The 24,931-nt window shown below is 42.9% G+C and overlaps 1 protein-coding gene across 4 annotated transcripts in view; it reads left to right on the forward strand.

Moving 5' to 3' along the window:
• The window catches only part of LOC138491614 (nuclear body protein SP140-like), a 3,009,150-nt gene that overhangs the window by 2,896,383 nt on the left and 87,836 nt on the right, over window positions 1-24,931 (forward strand). For all 4 annotated transcript variants that reach the window (XM_069618235.1, XM_069618234.1, XM_069618232.1 and 1 more), the window contains one exon: window positions 14,888-14,956. In XM_069618235.1, the coding sequence (XP_069474336.1) occupies window positions 14,888-14,956 (69 nt within the window). The remainder of the gene's footprint in view (window positions 1-14,887; window positions 14,957-24,931) is intronic.

The following is a 24,931-nucleotide window of genomic DNA, read 5'->3' on the forward strand; positions in this document are numbered from 1 at the left end:
CAATCTCTTGGTTGCGGAGGATTAACGTCCTAAAAATGGCTATACGGCCGAAATTACTCTATCATATTATGGCTCTGGCTGTGCCCAAATCCCAAAACCTTTTTTCAAACCCTGCAAAAATATAAAGAGGCGTTTATATGGAACCACAATAGACCCAGGGTAGCAATTCAGACACTAAGAGCATCTAGGGACAGAGGGCATCAGGGAGGGCTGGACTTCAGGGCACACAATCTCACGTCACAGATAAGGTGATTAGGGACTGGTTTAGGAATGACTGGGCAAAGGTTTGGAGCCAAATGGACAGGGAGGTAGTGGGTGCCCCACTAGATGAGGTGCTGTGGAGACCAAGGGTAGACAGACCGGACAATATGTACTGTAGAGAGATTGGGGCTGTGGTGGGAGACTCATGGAATGAATTGGTGAAAAGGGCTGGATTGACCCCCTTCAATTCCCCACTGACTCCATTATTTGGGAACCCCCAGTTTACGCCAGGCAGGAGAGGAGAAGGATTCAGTAGGTGGGTGTAGGGGCGATGTTGTCAGTTAAGGGAACTGTTCTCGGGTCAGGAGTTGAAGACCTTTGTCCAGTGCAAGCATGATTTTGGACTAGGAGAGGGGGAGAGGTTTCACTATTTCCAGTTGAGGAACTGGCTGATGAATCCAGAGGTTAGATCGGCAGCCAGCAAGGAGCTCACCCGCTTTGAAAAGTTTGTAAACAGGTATCAGGGGATAAACATATAGTGGGAGCAATCTATGGGGTTATTAAAAAGGGGGAAGAGAGCCAGAAATGGCACTTTATAGATCAATGGGAGGCATCAGTGGGACACCTATCGAGGCAGATCAGTGGTCTCTGCTATGGACACTAATCCCCAAACTCAGAATGGCCATCCAACTGGGTCAAGCTGATGGTCCAATGGCATCCAAACCTAGAGAAAATGCATACATTCTATTCAACATTGCCATGACATGCTGTAGGGATTGTGGGGAGGTGGGGTCATGGAAACAAGTTTGGTGGGAATGCCCATCCATTCATTCATACTGGGATAAGATCCGGGCAGCACTGGTCAGTATCTTTGGGAATCCATTGACAGTCAAGACATGGATGGATGGCCATCTTGCTATGTTATATGTTATGTTATGGTTTTTTGTACCAAAAAAACAAGTTACAGCTCAACCAACACCCAAAAGCAACCTGATGATATAACTGAAAACATAAAGATCACAAAGAAAAAAAGATTGAAAACAATAGAGTTTGTAATACCTTCCTGAATTTTAGATGACCAGACACCTCACCAAGGGCCGGGAGAGCATTCCACACAATGGCAGCTTTAACCGAGAAAGCACGGCCATCAGTCCTCGCAGAGCGGACCCTAGGGACAGCCAAAAGCGAGCAGTCCCCAGAGTGTAGCGCACGGGTAGGAACATAGGGTCAACATTTTTGCTGTATGTTTCCAGGCCAGCATCATAAAAGGCTCTATGCACCAAACATAAAGATTTGAAATTAACACGCCTAGCCACTGGCAGTGAGTGAAGGGAGTTTAGAACTGGCAAAATATGTTCCTGATAGGGAGTACCAGTGGCGAGACAGGCAGCAGAATTCTGGAGCACCTGCAAGCACTGTATGAAATAGCCTTGGGACTGGGAGGGGTGCTGGAGACTCTACCATCAAAAACACAAAGAAAGGCTGATGGTGGTGGCAGCATTAGTAGTGGCCCAGAAATGGAAACAGAAAGGACCCCACTGAGCACGAATGGGTTGGGAAGGTTTGAAATGTGTTACTGCAATGGGTGACCTGTTCTATTCAGGGGGACCACCAAAAATTCCTCACAGAGTGGGACACAATTTTGAAATACCTGCAACAGGACTCAAGAGGTGCATGGTGCCAATTATACTGCTGGGGTTGGTGTAGCCATATGTCTTTGAGAAGGCTTACTAAGCTCTGGAGCTGCAGAAGCTTGGTGGGATGCTCTTCAGGGAAGTGGATCTTTTATGCTGGACAATGCCAGAAGTGGTCAGCTGGAACAAAACCCACTGGCCAGTGGAAAGGGGGAATGGGATGAATTGGAAGGAGTTTGGAGGGAGGGAATATGGTCTGGAAAGAGAATGGGGTGAAGGTTGGGATGGGGAGGATTGGGGGTGGAAAGGAAGGGGGGAAGGTATGGGGAGATAACGTTGCTTATGTTTTTGAAAATGCCAATAAAAATGTTCTTTAAAAAAAATAAGGAAATGTGTAACTCCAACACAAAAAGGTTCCAGAAGCACAGAGATCCTTCGTACAAAGGGTGGTTTCCTTCCCCTGGATTTCTCTTCATTCTGTTTAATATCAGTTCCTTAAGTGTCTCTTGATTAACAATAAAACTGGTACACAAAAACAACTTGACTGTAAGTATGTATATTGGTAGGGTACCTGGTGTACTCTTCTGCCCAGTTTTCTCTCCTTTTTAAGAGTATTTCAACAGCCTGATGTATCCTTATCTGTATTTCTTTAGGTATTTTATTTTAAACACTGTTCAACTCGACCATGCCTGGTAATTTTTCCTACCAGGGCTTTTTCATATATATGAACATGTTTACAACTTGCATATGCCTGGTATGCTCTCCTGCCATTCACCTTGAATCTGCCAGGTGTGATATTCTGTCAGGACTTTCCTTGTAAGCATACTGTATGCATTCACAAACTCAGTTTCCTATGCTTATTCCATTTTGCCTTTTTTTTAATTTAATATGCATATAACATTACAGTTTTACATATATAGTACGTAAAATCACATCTTTATCACAATTCATGTTAGCTTTCATACACTTTAACTTCATTACTTAAAAGATATCACTATACAAATTTTAAAACACCATTTGGTAATTCAGATAAAATCTCTAAAATTTTCACAAAGAACTTCATCATATAAAAAATTAAATTCGTGTCCTATCCATTCATAAGACTAGTCCATATTTCAGACATTTTGCACGTGGATGTATCATTGTTATATTTCATCAGGTATTTTCTGCGTATTCCCTCAATACTCTCACATTCACATATTATGTGGTAGGCAGTTTCTATTGTATTATTCCCACATAATCTACAATATCGACTATCCTTATGGATAGCGTTTTTTGAACCTAGTATGTCTAGAGTATTACAAATGTTAAATTTAAACTTTAGATACCACCTAATCGTTATGCTTTCTGGAAATGCATGTTGGTAGGTGGGTATACCATCTCTGGACATCAAGTGTTTTAGAAAGGGACCACTATTTACTTTTTCACCCAAATTCACTGTCATCTGCTCTTTATCTTGCTCAATAATTAGCCTTTTTAGTATACGCTTGATCTGCACAATGGAGAGCAACAACCAATCATCATTGTCACTTTTTGTCCATTTATCATAGATCTTATGCCACTTATTTATGGTGACAAAATTCTGTTTGGTTGAAGATGTAACATATTGATCCATAACTTTTATTACAAACGTTCCGTTAGAGAGACGACAAAGCTTGACATATAGCATAGCCACCATTATCTCTATCCGACTATTCACACTTGTCAATCCACATTCCAGCAATATGTATTCATTAGACAGATTTTTTGGCATCCTCAATAATATATTAAGCATTTTAGCTTCGAATAATTTTAACTCTTTTTTAAAATGGCAACCCCATATTTCCGCGCCATAGAGTAAACAGGAAACAATTTTAGCAGAGTATAGCGAGATCACAGTATTTACAGAAATATTCCCTTGAGTACCAATAAATTTACTGAGAGCCATAGTGGCTATCATACATTTTCGCTTAGTTTCCCACCAATGTTTTTTCCAATCCAGCTTATTGTCTATAACCACTCCTAAATATTTGTATTCATTTACGACCTCGAGGTATCTTTGCTCTACTATCCATTTTTCTTTATGGTTTCTATTCAAGTTTTTGGAGTCAAATGTCATCACTTTTGTCTTCTCAGTGTTGATGACCAGATCGTTCTTATAAGCAAACTTAACCAATTCATCTAATTTTACTTGGAGGCCCTTAGGTGTATAATCAATTAATACAATGTCGTCAGCGTAACCTAGCCACCCAAGCTTAAGTGTGCCGACCTTAATGTCAAAAATTGAATTATTACTGACCTCATTTAGAAAGTCTGCCAGATATAAATTAAAAAGTGTGGCTGGTAATGTACAGCCTTGTTTGACTCCACGCAGGGTAGAAATTGCATCAGATAGTCTGCCTTCAAGGTCTAAACGAACTCGGACCGATGTGTCGGTGTATAGCAATTGTATCATATATATATTTTGCCTTTTGATGTTATATTCACCTGCTCAGTCTTTCTCGTGTATTCCATTTAGGCTTACTTGGTTTTGACAGCATTGCCAATATGCCCTGGTGTCCCTGCTTCCCTTGGGTGCACTCAGCGGCTTTTGCTGGTGTACGTTTCTACTGCTGCAAGCCTGCATTGGCCCTATGGCATTCCGCTCCCTTTCTCGGCTTCGGCTTCTCAGCTTTTCTGCATCTTGTGGCTTTGGCTTGCTTATTCTGTGTCTTCCTGGGCTTACGTGAAGTGGAGGTTATGTTCTATTACTGGAAAACATCCAGAAGCCTTGTATCTGCTTCTGGCATCTTCACCCCGTATTCCTGTCTGCAATCCACTCCTTGCTTCTCTGTCGATGAGCTGGTTGGCTCCACAGACTCTGTGTCAGCCCCACGGTCTCTTGTTCAGCATCAAGAGAAGCAGCATTCTGCAGCCGGCATGCCCTTGTCAGCTGCTTCACCGGTTTAAATTTGCCAGCGTCAGGCTTGTTCCTACAACCACTAGAGCCCATGTTTTTGGGCTTATGGTAATGGTAGTCTGTTTCTGATAACTTATATTCAAAGTCTGAAAATGTGTTCCCAGTGATATTAAAAGGCAAGTCATTTCTTGATGAATATGCAGAGTCTGAAAAGGTTTTTTCAAGATCCTTCATAAGTGGCGTAGGGGAGTATTGACAAAAAGCCATTAAGGCATGGGGAATGGCGGGGGCATCCCCATATTAAAAACATGGATACCATGTCTCGTCTGACGATGCCATAGCACCCTCCCATCGGTCACCTCCCCCATGTGATCCTTCCTCATATAGACACTCCCAGGGTCAAGATCAGGTAGCGGTTGCCACCCCCAAGGCACATGAGGACAGGTTACCGCTGGTAAATGAGTGATGACACCATTGGATTCATCTCAGTGAGCAGAGGATAAAGTGTCTACTCAGCCCTCACACTTCTACAAACCAAGAGCCAACACAATCATAAAGGTAAAACAGGTACAGTTAAGAGATATACCTCCTTCGCCTTTTATGGTAACATGGGCAGACGGAAGTCTATGCGCTTAAGAGGGGTGAGAAAGTGCTTCAGTCGCAACACAAACAACGAAGTATAACAGTCCAAAAGAAAGGAATGTCCAATCGAGGTTCTGTAAAAAGATATATACTTTAATCAAACTCACCATGTACAATATTAACTAACTACAAAACACTACAACACCCCACCCATGTAGAAAGAACAAAGAATATGCAAAGATAGCAGATGCAGCACTCTGGGTAATTAAACTACACAATGCTCAAAAAGGGCATGTTCTTCAGGTTGCAAAAAGGACAGGGGGAGATATCAGTCAATAATAACTTTGCAGGTATCTTGGTGGTAGTGTCGAACCAAGCCTCTTGGTGCAGTATGATGGTTCGATTTGGTTCGAGGATGAAGCTGTTGCAGTGATCCAGTGGCGAGCGGGTGTCGAGCCGGGGTCAAATGGGAGGTATCTGCATTTCAAAATGTAACACAAGCTGTGTGGATCAGGCAGCTATCAGGTTCGATTCAGTGGTCATGGTTTCACAGCTGAAATCTGGTACCAGGATATGCAGGTGAGTTGGTTTGATTCAGAGGCCCGAAAGTCACTTTTGGGAAGACACCAGGTTCGACCAATTTACAGGTACAGCAATGAAGAAGCTGACGGTTCGAATGGTGGTTCAAGCATTGCGGAGGCAGGGGTGCTTCTTGGTTTGCGCCAAAGCAATGACTCACTTCAGCTGGCGTGGTGTGGTGGAAAAACTGGTTCAAATTGGGAGATATGCAATTTGAACAACGATGAAAGCCACTTTTCCTGCTGGTTCAAATGGTGATGAACATGTTGGAATCACAGCTCAAAGCGGTTTGACTGTGAAAACACAGGCATCCTTGCTGTTCTGGCTTCCATGCGCTGTGAAGCCGAACCCAGGGTCTCAGGGACAAAATGCGCCCTTGTTCCTGTGCACCCAAACCCAGGCTTATCTGGCCTTGTTCCAGCAGGAGGCCACTCCCAATTCTCCCTGGGGATAGTTAGAGGACAGAGCTTGCGCCTGCCTTGGAACACCTACCTTCACCTCACAACTGACTCTGGAAAGGGTTGCCCTCCGAGCAACGTCCAACTAAATTATTATTTTTTTTAAATTTAAAATGATATGTTTGATTAATCAAACTTTTCATTATACAGTTCATTAAACAATTTGTTAAAGAAGCACCAAAAACAAACATGAAAGCTAGTTCTCAGTGTCCTTTTGAATCTCTATCCAAAATTTGATTGCCGTTAAAATGAAATGTTTGTTGTGGCCTTTTGGTAATTGGTCCCACCATTCTTGTGTAGTCATCTGCTTTTTTCATATTCTAAAGAAGTCTTTGAATAAGCTTCTTTTTTCCTGTAGTGCCGGACAAATCATAATGATATGACATAGTGTCTCTATGATATTTTCAGCCTTGCAGAATCGGCAATCTGAGGATTTTCTGTCTGTCTGTTTGATCTTACTCAAGTAAACACGGGTCGGTAAGATGTTTAGTCAAAACCTTAGGAAGAGATCTCGGATATGTCGATCTGGGAAGCATATCAAATATGCAGGAAGTTCATGTAGGTCTCTTGTATCTATTGCACATTCTTGATGTCGTTTATATTTGGTCTGGTCACTGAGAGTCTTTATCCAATCGTTCCTCTTTATTGTTCGCTTTGCATGTTGTGGTCTGTTTATTAACATTTCTTCAGTAATGTCTTCTTCTTCCATCTGACTCTTGATCCCGATGAACTATTGTTGAAGAACTTTTGCATTTAATGCGTTCTTTTTAGTTTTTAATATTTCTACAGCTGGTATTTTGACTTGACTGATTATTTTCCTGAAGAGGTCCATTTGTTTCCATAATATTATGGATTGTAAAGCAAGTTCGAAACGGATCCTCGGCATTGGAAAAACTTTGGGTAATGCTAACGTTTTACTCCAAAATATGGCTTCGTAGAGGTGCCATTTCAATCCTTGTTTGTTGACCAGTGTTTCGCCAGCATAGGTCAAAATGGGAACCACCTTTTGTTTATAAAGGGCGATGGTTGATTTGAATAAATGTGTCCCAAATTTACAATGGTAAAACCGACCTAGTCGAGCTAAAGATCTTGCTTTCTCTTCGGTATGAGTTTTCCATTCCTGCTCTTTTGGTGAAGCATTTATCATTACACCTAGGTATTTGATGACATTTGTTGTTTCGATTTCCTTGCCTTCAAGATAAAGTTTTAGAGTTTTCTAATTATTCTTTTTTCGAGTTGTTAATTTCATTAATTTGGTTTTGTTTATGTTGATCTGGAGTTCATTGGCTGTCATATAGCTTGCTACTTTATCAAGAGTTTTCAGTAATCCTGTTTTGTCCATGACCGTAATGTCATCGGCATATATTAATGATAATACTGGTTCATTGTTTAATTTCGGTGGATTTGCAAGTGAATCTTCAATTGATTTAACAAAGTCGCAAGTATATAAGTTATAGAGACAGGCAGCTAAGGGACAGCCTTGCTTCAGACCATTGAAAGTGTTGATCGATTGAGTAACTTTTCCATCTTTTGTTAGCCTAACTCGAATTGAAGTGTTGGAGTATAGTTGTTTAATAGGATTGAGTATTGATGGTGGACATCCCCATGTTGTTAATTTGTTCCATAATTTTATTCTATTTACTGAATTGAACGCCATTTTTAGATCGATAAAGACGGCGTATACCTGTTGGTTCTTAGATATAGCCTCGTATTTTAGCAGGCTCAAGAGTATCAAGTTCACGTTCGTGCCGATCTTGTTGATAAATCCAGTTTGCTTTTTTCTAGTTTTGCATTGTTGGCTGTCCATGTGTTAAGTTCTTTCAATAGAAAATTCGCGAACAGTTTTCCTAGCTGATCTAATAAGGCTATGGGTCTGTAGTTCTGTGGATTTTTTCTATTGCCAGTTTTCAAAATTGGAATCAGGATTGCTAAAGTCCGACTGTGTGGAATTTGTTGTGTTCTTTCGATGATAAGAAGCAGGTGAACAAAGAGACTTGCCCAGTTTTCGGGTGCAGCCTTTAAGTTTGCATTTGATAGTCCATCCGGGCCCGGCGCTCTCGATGAGTTTAGAGTTGTGATAGCTTTAATCACGTCTTCAGTTTCCCACGTCAGATTCCATGGAGGACCGATGGGTTCTTCTTGGATTGTGGCTGTCGATGCTTTGGCTCCATAGAGAGTAGTGAAGTGTTTAGTCCAAGCGTGCGCTTCTTCTTCTTGGACCATGCTCGTTTCTTTGTTGGTTTCATTTAGAAGTGAACATAGTTGTCTCGTATTTTTCCCCTTAAGTGCTGCTAAGATTGCTTCAGCATCTGCTTGATATAATATCACTTTAACTGATTTAATCGAGTTTGAGTACTTTTGTTTTTCTTTTTTTATGTCTGCTTTTGCAGCTGATGTGTTCAGTTTTTCAGTAGACGTAGTTTTTTTTAATGCATTTTTTTCCTTTGTTTGATTTCGATGTTAAATGCATGTTTGTGTGTAGCGTTACGGTTGATATTGTTACTTGCCAAGGTCTGGTAGTCTCGAAGTACCCATTCGTAGTTGAGTTTTGAAGAATCTGGCAGCATTGATGTTACAAACTTGGAGACTAGGTCAATCATATGATGATGTTTTATTCTTAGTTTGTTCAAGCCGTTATTTATTTCAAGGTCTGAAAGGGTTAAACGAGAATCCAGGGTTCGCGCTGTCTTCCATGTCATTAGAATTTGAGAATGATCGCTGTTAGGTTGTAAGCGGTTATCATGGCAATTAAACTGTTCGTTATACCGTCAGAGATATAGATGTAATCGATAATCGACTTAGATTTACCGCTTGACCAAGTTGGAGGCATTTGACCATGGTCCTTTAAAGGTTGTTCTGTTAGAGTTAGATTACGGATCTCAATCTCTTTGGTCCATTTCTTTGCTCTTGAGGATAGTTTCTGAAAGTCCCATCGAATGCCTTTGGAGTTGTAGAGATGGATGTTTGAATCACCAGCAATGACAAACTCTGTTTGCGCGAAGGAGTTTGCTATTTTTTCAAACTCATCGCATATTGAATCGATGAACTTCTTGTCATTCATTGCTATTGCATACCAGTAAATATTGGAAATTGTTAGATATTTTTTGTCTGGGTATCGATTTGACTCAGATGATGATGTCGAGATGCAGATGACGATGTATTGGGCCCAGGCGTGGATGTTTTTCCTCTTTATAATTGACCAATTGGGGTCTAACTTGGTCATGATTATCATTCCGTATGATGGTCTACATTGTCGGATAGTGATCGCCGGGTTCATGTAGGTGGAGAATCCATCGCAAACAACTTCTCTTGATAGCCAAGTCTCTTGGAGACAAATTATTAACACATTTCTTTTTGGTTGGCAGATCCCTCAGAGAGAAGGTGTTTAGAAACTCTCGTGTTCCATGAGGATAATGTAATCTCGTTTGCTGAATTTTCTTTAAGAGTTGGTGGTTATAAAAAGGTCTTGATTTGTGTACTTTGGTATTTGCTTCCAATTAGCGGATTTCTGTTGTTGTCTGTTTGACCGTTTATCTCACGTGGTAAGTCTGTTATTCTGTTATTCAAGTATATATTTGATTGGCTAATCAGATTTTCGCTTTCTCTTGGTCGCGATTCTCCAGTTAATCGTGGTCTACAAAAAGTTTGTTGTTATTCAAATTTACGATGTATAGGCCCTGCTTGAAGTTTGGTGTTGGTGTGCATCTTTTTTCTTTAAGCGCCATAAGTCTTGTTACTTGGATTTCTTCTATAATAAAGCCCCATTTGATAAGTTGTTTTTTTGCAGAGATGGCTTGCTGCATTGTTTTATTGGTGTGGAAGTCAATGTGCGCAATTTCCATCTGTTTCTTATTCGGGAAATGCATGACGTCGATATCTTGTGTGGAGATCTTAGCCAGTGTCGGAATAGCATTGAAGAAGCGAAGGATATTTGCTCTGTTCAAAGTTAGTGTTTCAGCCGGTTTTAAATTTGAAGCTGTTAATGATAATCTAAATATATTAGATTCTTTGTGTGGATCTACAAACGTAGGTCGAGTGAGAGATGTGTTGGCTTTGATCTCTTTGATTTCCACAGTTTCAGAGCAAACATCAGATTCCAGCGAGCACCAGGATTCTTCGGTTGATACTAATGAATAAACTAATGACATATTTGCCATCAAGTCATCAGCATTCGTGTAGACTGATTCAGAAGAAATCTTGTAGTATTCGTCTATTACTATCATTGATTCTTCTTGAGACACTAGTTCCCTGTTACTTGTTTGGGAACGGAGCGAGGTGGACATTATGTTGTGGTCACATCCTGTCATTGGCAATTTGAGCTCTACATCGTGGCCTATCGCAGCTAGTAGTGCATCTAGGGGTTTGTCTTCTTGAATCGAGATCAATTCTCCTTGTGCTTGCGATGGCTGTATTTTATTGTTCTTTGAATGTGTCTTTGTCGGTTCCTTGTTGGGTTTGTTATTCGCCGTGGCTTTTTTGGTAGTGGTGGTTTTCTTTGTTATTATAGAGCAAGGTTGGGGATGTTGCTCTGGGTTGAGTTGTAGCTTTCTCAAAAAAGCTAGAGAGCCAGTTTGATGTTTGTTTGTAGTTATTTTCTTGAATGCCCTTGGATTGCCCAGCTGACCACGTTTAGTTAAGTCAAAGATATCAAACGGGGTACATGCTGGAGGCTCTATGTTGGGGGTGTTGAATTGAATTGGTTGATTATCTACTTGGAGTTCATATTGAGTCGTTTGATCCTTTGTAGATATGCCTTTTATTGAAGGGTCCTCTGTCTGTTGGCCCGTTGTGCCTTCATCTAATTGGGTGGTTAGTTTTGAATGTCTTTTGGCTTTGTCATCCATAATTTTGTTATTGAATGTTACCAATGTTTCTGTAACAGTTTGTTTATCCAGTCGGTCGGTTCTTGCAATTTCGCCTAACCGGTTCTTCCATATTCTTGTGGATTCTGCTTCGTAGTTTAAGCACTCTTGGATTGTCATTATGAAACAGTCTACGTTTGTTTGTTTTGTCGAGATCATGGCTAACAGGGTAGCTTGGTCTTTAGTGGAATCGACCATTGCTTCTTGGATCTTTAAGAAAGGCACCATTGCTAATGATATAACAGCCACCAACATGTTTTGAAGGTCCAGCATAGTAGTTGGAATTCGTTTGCAGGATTCTGGGGTTTTAGGCGGCTACCCGACTTTTTGTGTTGGGGAGTCTAGCTCCTGTTGGTTGTTGGTGGTTGTTGTTACATTACGTTGTTGGTCCTCCTCAGGAAAAGTTTTTGGAAAGAACAGGTTTGCTTTTGTGGGGATAGGCGTAGATGTGTTAGTTATTGCATCGTTATTCTTCTTGTGCTCGTCTGTAGAGACTTTTGGTTTCTTCTGCTGTTGAAAGTCCATGATGGCCTCTATTTCTGTGATATCGAGTGAAGGTCGAGGTACTTGATTTGATGATTTAAGGTTGTTGCCTTGGGAAATGTCTGCAAGGTGATAAGTTGATTGCCATTGTTGTTTTGCAATACAAGCTCTTTGTCGTAGTGTTAGATTCAACGTTGAATCTTTTGTCACTTTTTTTTGGGGAGTGTGGAGCTGGAGATCAAGTTGTGGTAGAGAGAGGAAGTCTCTTTTTTCCGAAATGAATGAAGATGATTTTGGAGACAATTCCATTTTATGATTAGATGTTATTTTCTGACTTCTCTCATTCCTCGGCATTCTGGAAGCAGTTATAGGTTTGGGGTGACTCAGCTCAATATTTGCGTGAGTGGATACACATGGTGAGTTACTTGGTTGTGCATCAGCAAGCTTGGCCAGTGGGTCTTTGTACATAGGAGTGAGGGGGGGGGTGGAGTTTCCTTTTTTGAAATTAGGGTTTTGTAGGGGACAACCAGGGTTTTGAGTCAGGTTGTGTAAGGAGGGGTAGTTTGGAGGTTCACTCTGTCCTATTTCAGTCTCTTTTTTAGGTTTCTCATCTCCTTGTTGTGTAGTGCTGATGGATCTTGTTTTGTCAATTGTGTTACTTGGGTCTTTTGGACATTAGGATGCAGATTCACATCTAAGGTGTGTTTTATAACATTTGCTACAGTTTCTTCTAGCTTCTCTTGAAGACGTGTTCTGGGTTTATTGCCATCCATTGTGTTGGAAGAATAAGTGTAGGAGAAAATTAAAAATAAGTATGTTATGCGTTAGGTCACTTACTGTGTACTCAGCATAAACAGCGGGAAACAGCAGACAACGGCGCCCTTGTCACCGCGGCGGGCTTAACGCTGCAAGGGCAGCCGAGGCAGGGTTTTGAGCCTGCTTCCTGGAGGCAGGGTGTCAGTCAAATCACGTGACTTCAGTCACGAATGCAGCGCTCGCTTCAACTGCTGTGAATGAACACAGTGTTACGCGATTCGGAGCGCAATGTTGACAGGGGGAACAAAGTCTATTCCAGTGCAGCTCAGGATTGCAGATCAGGAGTTAAAGCACCAGGCTCCAGGCACCAGGTACGGGCTCAGCAGGAAACAGTAGACAACGGTGCCCTTGTCACCGCAGCGGGCTTAACTAAATTTTCTAAATCTAAATCTGCTTTAAGTGTTGAAGTCAGAGAAGTATTGTGAGATCTTTTAAAGGCAGGTGATTGAACTAAAGTTAGCCTGCTTTAGAGGTCTAATCCCAGTTCTTGAAAGAAACTGAGTTTACCCTTCTGACATCACACCCAAAGGACATTGTGCTAAAGTAAGTGGAGGGGACAGGAAGAAGAGGCAGAGAGAAACAAGATGGTGGAACATTCCCCTAACTGTACAGAGCTCTGCCTGTCTACACCAACCCGCCCCCTTCCCTTCTCAATAGGATCAATGGTCCCTTTAGAATGCAGCCCCTGGTGTGAGGCTACTCCTTTCAAATGGGTGTGCTCATTTGATTCCTGGGCCCAGGCCAGCTTCTTGTTGACTGACTGTTTCTGGGGGAGGGCGAGACCTACCCTCGCAAAGACATCAAAGAAGAGGCATGGTCATTCAGGTTCCTGTCCCATGCCATAAGTAAGACATGGCTTGAAAGTAGAGCTTACCCTGCCACCATCATGGGCTACTCGTAATCACAATATTTTGGAACAGTAGTGCCATGTCATAAATGCCACCCCTGTGCTGCAGTGACCTTGGCTCTCAATTCAGCTTTCAAGAAGGCACCTGTGACCTGAACCTGCTGTGTACCACGTTAGGGCAGGCCCTTCAATGCAGCTACTGATGCTGCAGTGCACAAGTGTACTCTATGTTTTTGGAATTCAGCTTATGAACAGGGAATCAGATCAGCAAATTACCCTTTCAGAGATGAAATTATTTGCATCGTTTTATTAATTATATAAAACAAAAATTCCAGGGCCTCCACACCCGTTCCAGATGGCAATTCATCACAGTGTTGGTATGAGCTGTAGCACCGAAGGAGGCTTTTCATATCATATTGAGCAATGAAATGGAATGGCTTGAAGGACTTGTTTCATAGAAGGGTCTGTGCATTGTGGTGAGGAGGCATGAGGGGGCATTGCCTTTGAAGGCACTGTGCACCTTGGTTAGTGGTGGAGATGAGGCAGCCAATGTGTGGCTCTGTGCACAAGGATGTACAGTGATGGCACGAGGGGCCAATGCTTTAAAATGGTCTGTATGCAGTGGAGAGCAGTGGCAAAATGAGGGGCATGAGGGACGAGTTCTGCGCAGGAATCGGTGCACCATTGTGATCAGTGGAAGCTTGATAATCCAATGCCACATTAAGCTCTGTGCACCGTGATAGATGGAGTCCACATCAGGGGATTGGTTCTATAAAAGGCGTGCTGCATCATGGTGAGGCCAGGGCCTTGAAAGGGACTCTCTATGCTGGTGGAATGTTTTAGAATGTCTTTTGAAGACTGCCAGTGGTGGCCAGAGGCATGTTCTTCTAATTAGTACCTGTCTGTATGTGGGCAGAGTTCTGTCAGGAAAGCATTGGCATATGACATTAGTGGACACATTGCCATAAGTAGTCTGATTTGGTGGTGAGAGGTCGAGCCCTATGCTACTTGGGAGGCATACAATAAAGCTCAGCTTATCGCAAGGGTGGTCGTACATTAAATATAGTCTTTTTGGTAAGGGGAGTAGAAAAGAAGAATTTGCACTTGAGAAATGTGGCGATGTAGGGGTGTGTAATGATTGGTCGATGTGCAGTGATGGTCTCCTTTGCAATCGTTTTCTGAGGAAGAAGACTGTTCTGTGTGAAAGACATCATTAAATGTGGAGGACACTATCACTATGTAGTTTATTGGAGGGTGTGCAACGAATGATGCCATGCAGTAGAACACAAAAGTACATTAGCAGTGCAGTGAGAGATGTCTGACTCTGTGCATTGGTCTCACTCCATCACTATCAAGCAGGTAGGGCTTTGTGAATTGAGAACGAAAATACAGTACTCGAGACAATGCCCTAATCAGAGTGAGTAAGTGAGTGTGTGTGCACACGTGCGTGTGTGTCTGTGTGTCTGTGTGTAGTGAAGCAACGCACATGCCCAGATGGGATGGTAAATTGTTAGAAGTACAGTCATTGGAATTTCTCTGTGTTCCAGGTTATTGAAGATTCCCCAGGAGCTGAACCAATACCGAATAAAGATGACTTGGACTCACTGATGAGTGAGGTAAGGCACTTTCCTCAACTCTAATAAAATAAACGGAACACATTTCCTAGCCTACTGTTAGTTGCTTGAATCACGTTAGTCAGATTTAGGTTGTATACCAGAATAAATGTACTCGCAAACCATTACTTGCACAATGTCCTAAGCAGCAAACCGACGTCCAAGGGGCTTAATCTCTATTCCGTGTCTTTCCAGCGTCTGCATGCAATCTTTCTTTTTGAAAGAATTTAAACATATTTTACATATACATAAGGAAATATCATCATAAATCTTTATTCGGAAATAATACATTTCCATAAAGAAGCACTTTTATCAGTTTAAAATGATGCAAATAACATTGATATTATAAAAAGGACTTGTATAGTCCTGTTATTCAAACCTATGATGAATTTGCTGCCCTGTGTATTACACTACCTGCGGTAGCGGACGTGTAGTTATGGTTAAGTTGCTCAACTCATGGGAAGAGCAGTTTGTGGGTGGCTCATAACTTGGCTCCATCTGGACGAATCCTTACCAAACTTTGCAAAAAAAGTATAAGGGCCGCTCTGAATTGTTTGCTAAGTTTGATGAGGTTTTGTGACCATTTTTTTTCCATTGACTGAATGGAGAAAATCTTTGCTCACGCCAACAGCCCGAACCGCTGGACGGATTTTCACCATATTTGCGGCAGGAGCAGTAGCTTGGTTTCCGAAAGCATGCTTCCAAACAGGCAAAATGTAGGTCCAAAAAATTAGTGCTATCTGGCTCTGCTCCACGGACCCATTTCCTTGTTCGCTCTGCGGACCGGTCTCCGATTGGCCCAGGGGGTGACGTGGTGTCCGCGGACATCGACGCACCCGCTGATTGCAGGAGGGAAGCGTGATATGCGTCACATTTTTCCGAAACACCCGCCATGTTGTATCCGCGGATATTCGCAGACAGTGCGGCAGAGAACAGCGCTGGAAAACATGTTTTGGGCTGTCTGGCGTTGGGTTGAGGGTTGAGGGGCTGCAAAGGGTGGGGGAGTAAAAGATGGTTCATATGATGTATTTGTTGAGGTGGAAGAAGACTGTGTTCTGCGGCAGTTCGCGGGAGTTCGTGGGTAGGCTGTCGGGCCAGCAGCTTTTGTGTTGACTACAGGCAGGCCTCATTAGGGTAGGGGAGTGGAATGCAGATTATATGAGGATGTTTGTGTAGGCTGTATTATGTTGTGGTAATTGTGGTCAGCTATTGGAGTATTGGGTGCACTCAAGTGTGACCACTGGCTGTAAGTAGTGTAATAGTATGTGTATAGAAGTGGATAGGGTGTGTGGCAGGTGGCTTGTTGGACTGCCCTGCGTTTCTTGGGTGTATCATAGTCTGTGCAGTGGGTGGGAGTAATGTTATATTCTGTGAAGTGAAGTGGAAAGGGGTTTAGGTGGATGAGTCATGTGTCTGGGTTGTGGCCACTGGGCAGATTTTACGGTACTTCACTGTATTATACTGTATTGGTTTTGGGCAGTTGGTAGAGTTTTGGGTAAGCACCCAAGAGCCTGTCTAGTGTCTGGAAGTACTGTAACAGTATCTCAATTGAAGTGGATAGGGCCTCAGGCGGGTGTGTTATGGGTGTTGGTTGTGGTCAGTGGGAGAGGTTTGTAGGCATGACTGTATTATACTGCAGTGGTTGTGGCCAGGCCCTAGACTATTGCATGCATGGCCAGAGGCCATAGACCATACACCCAAGAGTCTAGGGCCTGGCCACAACCACCGCAGCATAATACAGCCATGCACTCAACATTGTGATACTGGTATATGGATTGCACAAATATGTGTATAGAATGTAATTTGCAGATTACAAAGAAGTATGACACCAATAATTGTTTGCTCACTGGAATACTATGTGTACAGAAATTGACAGGGACTCTGGTGGTTATCTTATGTGGGTGGGTGATGGCAGTGTATAGATTGTTGGGTGCATGGCTGTATTATGCTGTGGTGATTGAGACCAGCTACTAGACTTTTGGGTGTATGGCTGGAGGCCATGCACCCAATAGTCTGTCCACTGGCTGTAAGTAGTGTAATAGTATGTATAAAAAAGTGGACAGGGTGTGTGTCAGATGGTTTGTTGGACTGTCTCGAGATTTGTGGGTGTATGATACTGTATGCAGTGGGAAATAATTGTGGCTAGCTACTATAGTTTTGGATGTATGGCTGGAGGTGATACACTTAGGAGTCCAAGAGTGTGTCCACTGGTTGAAGTACTGTAATGGTATGTGTAGAAAAGTGGACAGGGCCTCAGGTGACTGGCTTATGTGTGTGGATTGTGGCTAGTGTACATATTGCTGGGTGCATGGCTGTGTTATGCTGTGGTGATTGTGACCAGCTACTAGAGTCTGGGGTGCATGGCCGGATGCTATGCACTCAAGAGTCCAAGAGTGTGCCCACTAGTTGCAGTACTGTAATGGTATGTGTAGAAATGTGGACAGTGCCTCAGGCAGCAGGCTTATTGGACTCAAGAGTGTGCTGACTGGTTGCACGTACTGGCATACTATGTGTACAGAAGTGGACAGGGTCTCAAGTGGATGCCTTATTTGTTTGGGTTGTGGCCACCTGGCAGATTCATTCGGTAGTTTACTGTATTATGATGTATTGGTTGCGTGCAGTTAGTAGAGTCTTGGGTGCAGAGACCATGCATGAAATAGACTGTCCATTAGCTGGAAGTACTGTAATAGTATGTGAACTGAAGTGGATAGGGCCTCAGGTGGCTGTGTTATGTTTGTGGGTTGTGGTAAGTGGGCAGATGTTTGCATGCATGGTTGTATTATGCTGTGGTGGTTGTGGCCAGGGCCTAGAGTCTTGGGTGCATGGCCGGAGACCGAAGACCATGCACCCAAGAGTCTGGGCCCTGGCCACAACCACTGCAGTACAATATAGTCTTGCACTAAACATTGTGATACTGGTATGTGGGTTTCACAAATATGTGTGCAGAATGCAATTTGCAGATTACAAAGAAGTATGACACCAATAATTGTAGACTTACTGTTTGTATTGTTGAGGGCCTATGCAGTTGTGATATAGTATGTCTCAAAACATGTACAGGGCTTAGATGCCTGGTTTATTGGATTGAAGAGTGTGCTGACTGGTTGTACGTACTGGAATACTATGTGTACAGAAGTGGACAGGGCCTCAGGAGGTTACTTATGTGTGTTGGTTATGGCAGTGTATAGTTTGTTGGGTGCATGGCTGTATGCTGTGGAGATTGTGACCAGCTACTAGACTCGTATGGCTGGAGACCATGTACCCAAGAGTCTGCCCACTGGCTGTAAGTAGTGTGATAGTATGTGTGCAAATGTGGACAGGGTGTGTGTCTGGTGGTTTGTTGGACTGTCTCGAGTTCCCTGTGTGCATGATACTGTATGCAGTGGGACGTAATTGTGGCCAGCTACTATAGTTTTGGGTGCATGGCCTGAGGCGTTGCACTCAAGAGTCCAAGAGTGTGCTCACTGGTTGAAGTACTGTAAAGTTACTGGACTCATGGGTGTATGGCTGGAGGCCATGTACCCAAGAGTGTGTCCACTGGGTGCAAGTAGAGTAATAGTATGTTTACAAAAGTGGACAGGGTGTGATTCAGGTGGTTTGTTGGACTGTCTTGAGATTCTTGGGTGTATGATACTGTATGCAGTGGGAGGTAATTGTGGCCAGCTAGTATAGTTTGGGTGTATGGCCAGAGGCGATGCACTTAAGAGTCGAAGAGTGTGTCCACTGGTTGAAGTACTGTAATGGTATGTGTAGAAAATTGGACAAGGCCTCAGGTGGCTGTGTTATGTTTGTGGGTTGTGGTAAGTGGCCAGATTTTTTGCATGCATGGCTGTATTATGCTGTGGTAGTTGTGCCCAGGGCCTAGAGCCTTGGGTGCATGGCCTGAGGCTGTAGGCCATAGGCCATACACCCAAGAGTCTCGGCCCTGGCCACAACCAGCGCAGTATAATATAGCCATGCACTCAACATTGTGATACTGGTATATGGATTGCACAAATATGTGTACAGAATGCAATTTGCAGATTACAAAGAAGTATGACACCAATAATTGTATACTTGCTGTTTCTATTGTTGGAGGCCTATGTAGTTTTGAAGAGTATGTTTAGAAAAGTGTACAGGGCCTTAGGTGGCTGGCTTATTGGATTGAAAGTGTGCTGACTGGTTGTATGTAGTGGAATACTATGTGTATAGAAGTGGACATGGCCTCAGGTGCTTGGCTTATGTGGCAAAAGAATGGCAGTGTATAGATTGTTAGGTGCATGGCTGTATTATGCTGTGGTGATTGTGGCCAGCTACTAGAGTCTTGGATAAATGGCTGGAGGCGGTGCACAGAAGAGTTCAAGAGTGTGTCCACAGAATGAAGTACTGTAATGGTATGTGTAGAAAAGTGGACAGGGCCTCAGACGGCTGTTTTATTGGACTGGAGAGTGTGCTGACTGGTTGCACGTACCGGAATACTGTATGTATAGAAGTGGACATGGTCTCAGGTGGCTGGTTTATGTGTGTTGGTTGTGGCCAGTGTACATATTGTTGGGTGCATGGCTGTGTTATGCTGTGGTTATTGTGACCAGCTACTAGAGTCTTGGGTGCATGGCTGGAGGTGAGGAGTTCAAGAGTGTGTCCACAGATTGAAGTACTTTAAATGGTATGTGTAGAAAAGTGGACAGTGCCTCAGGTGGCTGGCTTATTGGACTCAAGAGTGTGCTGCCTCGTTGCACATACTGGAATACTGTATGTATAGAAGTGGACAGGGCCCTAGGTGGCTAGCTTATGTGTGTGGGTTGTGGCCAGTGTACTGATTGTTGGGTGCACTGCTGTGTTATGCTGTGGTGATTGTGACCAGCTACTAGAGTTTTGGGTGCAACATAAAGAATTTCCTTTTGATGAGCATTGCACTGTCTGTTAGAGCTTCCAGGATCAGTTTTCTGTGGGAAGTTTTAAGGGTTGAGCGTGATTTCTCCAATGTTTTTTCTAAGGTTGTGAAGGACTCTGTGGTGAAACATTTTTTGTAAAATTAATTTTTTGGAATGCTTACTTGTGGATGCATTAACATTTGTAAGTGCAGTGTTAGCACTAGTGGTAGTTGCAATCTTCTTTATACATTTATTTTTATTCTTACATTTTGAAAGAGGAGTCACGGTTTCTTTCCTGTTAGCTGCTTCAGTTTTGCTTAGTGACTGTATTAGCTGTTTTGTTTGAACTTTTTGTACAAATTCTGCTAGAGGCGGATAGCTATTTTGTATGCTTTTAGTTTGATCTGTTCTGTTTCTGCATTGCTTTCTATGGAGTTGCTTTTTGGTAGGCATTCTTTAGTGTCTGTTGGAGAAAAAAGGAAAGTATGGGTTTGGAGGTTGTGCAATGTATATGTGTGCGCTGTGCATGAGTGTCTGAATATGAGGGTAGGCATACGTGTAGAGGTGTGATTGTGGAATGGGCTGTTACTTCAGGATGGGACGGCTGTACTGGTATCTGTGTGTTACTATACTGGTGTTCAGATGACAATACAAAGTGTGTACCTGTTGAGGTGCAATGAGTAAGAGTTAAGCAAATGCTGTTGGGTTGATACAATCGTGTAGCCTACAATACAAGAACACTGCACTGTCTGAGTAACAGGCAGAACACTACAACAGTATTGCACTTACTTTGTTGGATGTGAAGAGTAAGTTTCTTCTGGGTTCTATTTTCCACTTGAGACACCACTGGCTTTCAGGAGAGTGGTCTTCACTACAATTGCGAAAGAAGGAAGTTAGTACATATGTGTGTTAATGGCACAGTAATTGCACTTGGAGAACACATTATTTAAAATTGTAGAAGGATTTATTGGCAGGAAGAGTTAGTGTGTGTGTGAAATTGCACAGCTTTGCATATGAATGGGGACTTGGGAGCATCAGCATCGTTGCTATGGGGGCAGTGGTGTATTTATAAGTGTCTCCTATGAGGTGCACTTTTGCAAGTGTGTGTGTTGCTGTTGCACTATTTAGTTTGGAAATGGATTCGTGCAACTTGCAGTAGGGTGAGAAAAAGGCTCAGAAAGATGTACAGATTGGAAAGGAGAATTTTGTGTGTGTGGAATTCCATTAACTTTCTCGCACATAGATGCTTGCTACATGAGTGCAGAAATCCTTTCTGTTGTTTGATTTATTTATCCACATTTACAATTGGCACTGTTCACAATGTACACATGCATGTCTTTGGTTTTCAAGCATTGGTGCATTCTGTCAATTGTGCAAAGTATGTACTTGCCATGCTTTGCCAACATACATGCAGTTTCCCTTTTCTGTGTGCATTCTGGGCATTTCACATAGGACCTGCCACTTCAAATTGCTGTAAAAATGTTTCCAATGTGGTTTTCTTTTTTTTTCATTTACAAATACATCAGAGAGAGTAGTGATAAAATGGAAATATGAAGTGTGAAACAGTTATGCAAGTGGGCATTAAAAGAAAAGTTTGTAAGCACACATCATTGTAAGTGCCACTTGATGTTAGGAGATGGGACAAATGACAGTATGATTATTTAGTAGGTTATGCAAGGTTAGCATCAGGCACCCTGTTCATATGCATGCAATCTATGTTCTTGCTATGCTTTGGTAAGATACATGCAGTTTTCCTTTTCTGTGTGCATTCTAGGCATTTTATAGCAGATGTGTTAGGGGGGGGTGGTTGTAAAAATGGCAGAAGGAATGAAGAGAATAACAGTTTGCACATTACAATGGGTAAAGTTGGTAAAAGAAAACTTTGAATGCACACAGCATTGTAAGTGCCAATTGATGGTAGGAGATGGGAGAAATGACAGTATGATTATTTAGTAGGTTATGCAAGGTTAGCATCAGGCACCCTGTTCATATGCATGCAATCTATGTTCTTGCTATGCTTTGGTAAGATACATGCAGTTTTCCTTTTCTGTGTGCATTCTAGGCATTTTATAGCAGATGTGTTAGTGGGGGGGGTGGTTGTAAAAATGGCAGAAGGAATGAAGAGAATAACAGTTTGCACATTACAATGGGTAAAGTTGGTAATAGAAAACTTTGAATGCACACAGCATTGTAAGTGCCAATTGATGGTAGGAGATGGGAGAAATGACAGCATGCTTATTGAGTAGGTCATGCAAGGTAAGTGGCAGGTACCCTGTTCATATACATTTGTAAAATAGTTGCAAATGTTCTCTACAAAATATATGCATACCTGTATTTTGTGTTGATGGATGCAGATGTGGAGAATCTGGAAGCAGAAATCTTGGAGAATGTTACAGTATTTTCTGCTGGGGGTACTTTGCAATCACAGGAGACTTGTACTCAGTGTGTTGAACAGTAGATCTAAAGTGCTGAACTGTTATCACACAGTTAGATGTACAGTTCTTGGATGTGATTGGTGGATGGTTGTGTGACTGCTTAACAGTATCCAATGAGGGAGTGGTGCAGAGCGTGAAGTGGAAAGGGAAGAAGGGCTGCCCCTGTGTTACGCGGTCCACGGACATAGCGGTAGTACGCTGACAGGGAGTGCCACATCTGGGGCTTCTCAGCATGCCTGGCATGGAAATGGGAGTTTACTGTGGGGATTAGCCAATCAGGTGTTGAGGTTGTGTTTTGTTGGGACAGAGGCTGTGTGTAGCGAAGATGGCTGAGCTGCAGAAAGTCAGGGTGTTGGTGGATGGAGATATATATGTAAATGTTTTGGAGAGGTGGAATCCATCTTACTGATGCTGGCAATCAGATTTTTCTGCGAAATATCCAAAATGCATTGCAGCCCTTTTTGCAACTATAGCAAGCTTTTTTCCAGTAGGTGTTGGCCACTTCAACTTTTCCAAAAACAAATAAACACCACAAAAGGCTCTTTTCAGAGCCACCACTTTCTCGCAGAGAAGAGTGCAATGTTTTTGATGGCACCACCCCCCTACATTTTTTTAAAGTCTGCAGACTGTCTGTGGTCTTCACAGGATGCGCACAGGCTTGCACCATTTCATTGAAACTTCGATTTTTAAACTGTGAAAGGTGGCTCTGAAAAGAGCCTTTTTGGGGTGGGGTTGTTGTTTTGTATTTTATTTGGTGTTTTTATACACGAAACACAAGGAAAGGCAGGGAGGGCAGAGAAGGGGCACCAACCACAGGGATAAGAAGGGGCAGGTGGAGAGAGGAAGATGTTGGGCTGGCCTCACTTAAGTAGTTGGCACTCTTTCTCATGCTTCCGGAACCGAAGCCTCGAAAGCACTTCAGAATTGCTCCCCCCTGCAGAGTACCACGTTGCAGTACATGCACAATACAGTGTCCCTTGAAAGATAAGGGTCTGCTGCGTTGTGTATGACCTGCAAGGCTGGTTCAGGGATCTGCTGCCCCACAGGAGTGTCCCTTGTGGTGACAGGAGCAGATACAGAGGATGCTGTAGAGGAACTCAACCTACTGCCTTGTTCAAAGGGGATGACCCTCTGAACTGCCGCCTTGTGGTTGGACCTCAAGTGTCGCCGCATGGAGGTGGTGCCGTAGCTGGACAGAGGCGAACACAAAGGAATCCAAATCTTGGAAAACTGCGTCCCCTGCACACTGTCAATGAGGCAATAAGCCTAAAGAGATGTAATAACAGGTCTGGATAATTTAGAAAAGGCTTTTTTTATATATTTATCCACATATACCGTGTAAACAAATGTAGAGTGACAGTGTTAATAAATTCAATATTTTCAAAAAATGACATTCAACAATTCTGTTGGTTTAGGTTAAGAGAAATCTTCTCCTTTTTTATTATTTTCAGGTTGGCCCAACGCGTTTCGAGATTCATTTTCTCTTCATCAGGGGCATAAGTATTTCAACAATTCTTTCACTTCAATCTACAAAAAAATTAGTCCAACATTTAGTAACATTTAGGCTTATTGCCTCATTGACAGTGTGCAGGGGACGCAGTTTTCCAAGATTTGGATTCCTTTGTGTTCGCTACTATACTCCAGCTTAGATACCAAGGCTGAGTCTTTCTCCCCTGCACCTCAAAATTTTGACTAAATTATCTTTTTGAACATTATAACGTATTTCTCTTTGAATGTCATTAATAACTTGGTGTGCAAGTGCATCTCAGCATTTTGGCCGTAGCTGGACAGCCCAGGTTTCCCGTGACTGGGCACCATGTGGTACTCAGTGTATTTCAACTTGTCTGCATAAGCCTTGGCTACCCCCCAAAGGTGGTAAACAGCCTCCACACCCAAGACTCATGCTGGCCGGTGGTAGTGGGGATTTCCATTACCTCATCCTCTTCTTGATCCCTCTCTACATCACCACACCTGTTCCTCTCCCCAGGCCCTTGGAAAGGTGGTGGTGGTGATGATGGTGAGGGTCGGGGGTGCTGCTGAGGCAGAGGCAGTAGCAGCAAGAGCAGCCTTGGATGCCATCACCAAAGTAGTCTTGAACCAGGAACAGCAGGAACACAGCAAAGTGACAAGTATCTAAACAGCAACATGCAGCATTAGTCCTGGTGAGCTATAACTAATAGCAATGCAAGTAATGCAGCAATGAAATGCCAATGACAGGAAGTGCTCAATGGCAAGCATTGCTCTGTCTGGGAAATCCAAAAACAGAATGAGTAGCACCTGTGGGCTGTGGCCTTATATAGGGGTGCTTGGGAGCGTTCCTCGAACAAAGGGGTCAAAATGTATCCAAACCACCAGGGGTATAGTCTGGGACCTCTTCAAGGGTGAGGTTTCACAGTAAAACACCTTGGATTGCTCAAAAAAAGCACTTTCTTGGTGTCCGTGGGCCGGGACCCTGTTCCTGAATAAGGACGCACGCTCAGCGTGGGTGCGTTCACATGGTGACTTTGCAGACGTTTGCGAATGGGACAGCTGTCAGCAGGACACCTATTGCACAGGATCAGTTGTGCGCATGTGCATAGGTGTCCAACGGACAGGGTTGGGCTCCCCGAACTAATTAAAAGTGTGACACACATGCGGGGGACAGTATCGAACGGGTGCGGTGTTCGTAGGACCCAGGGGATGAGATGCGTATA

Source organism: Ambystoma mexicanum, chromosome 10 (genome assembly GCF_040938575.1).
Source record: "Ambystoma mexicanum isolate Mex_15411 chromosome 10, UKY_AmexF1_1, whole genome shotgun sequence".
In the NCBI taxonomy this organism is placed as follows: Eukaryota; Metazoa; Chordata; class Amphibia; order Caudata; family Ambystomatidae; genus Ambystoma; species Ambystoma mexicanum.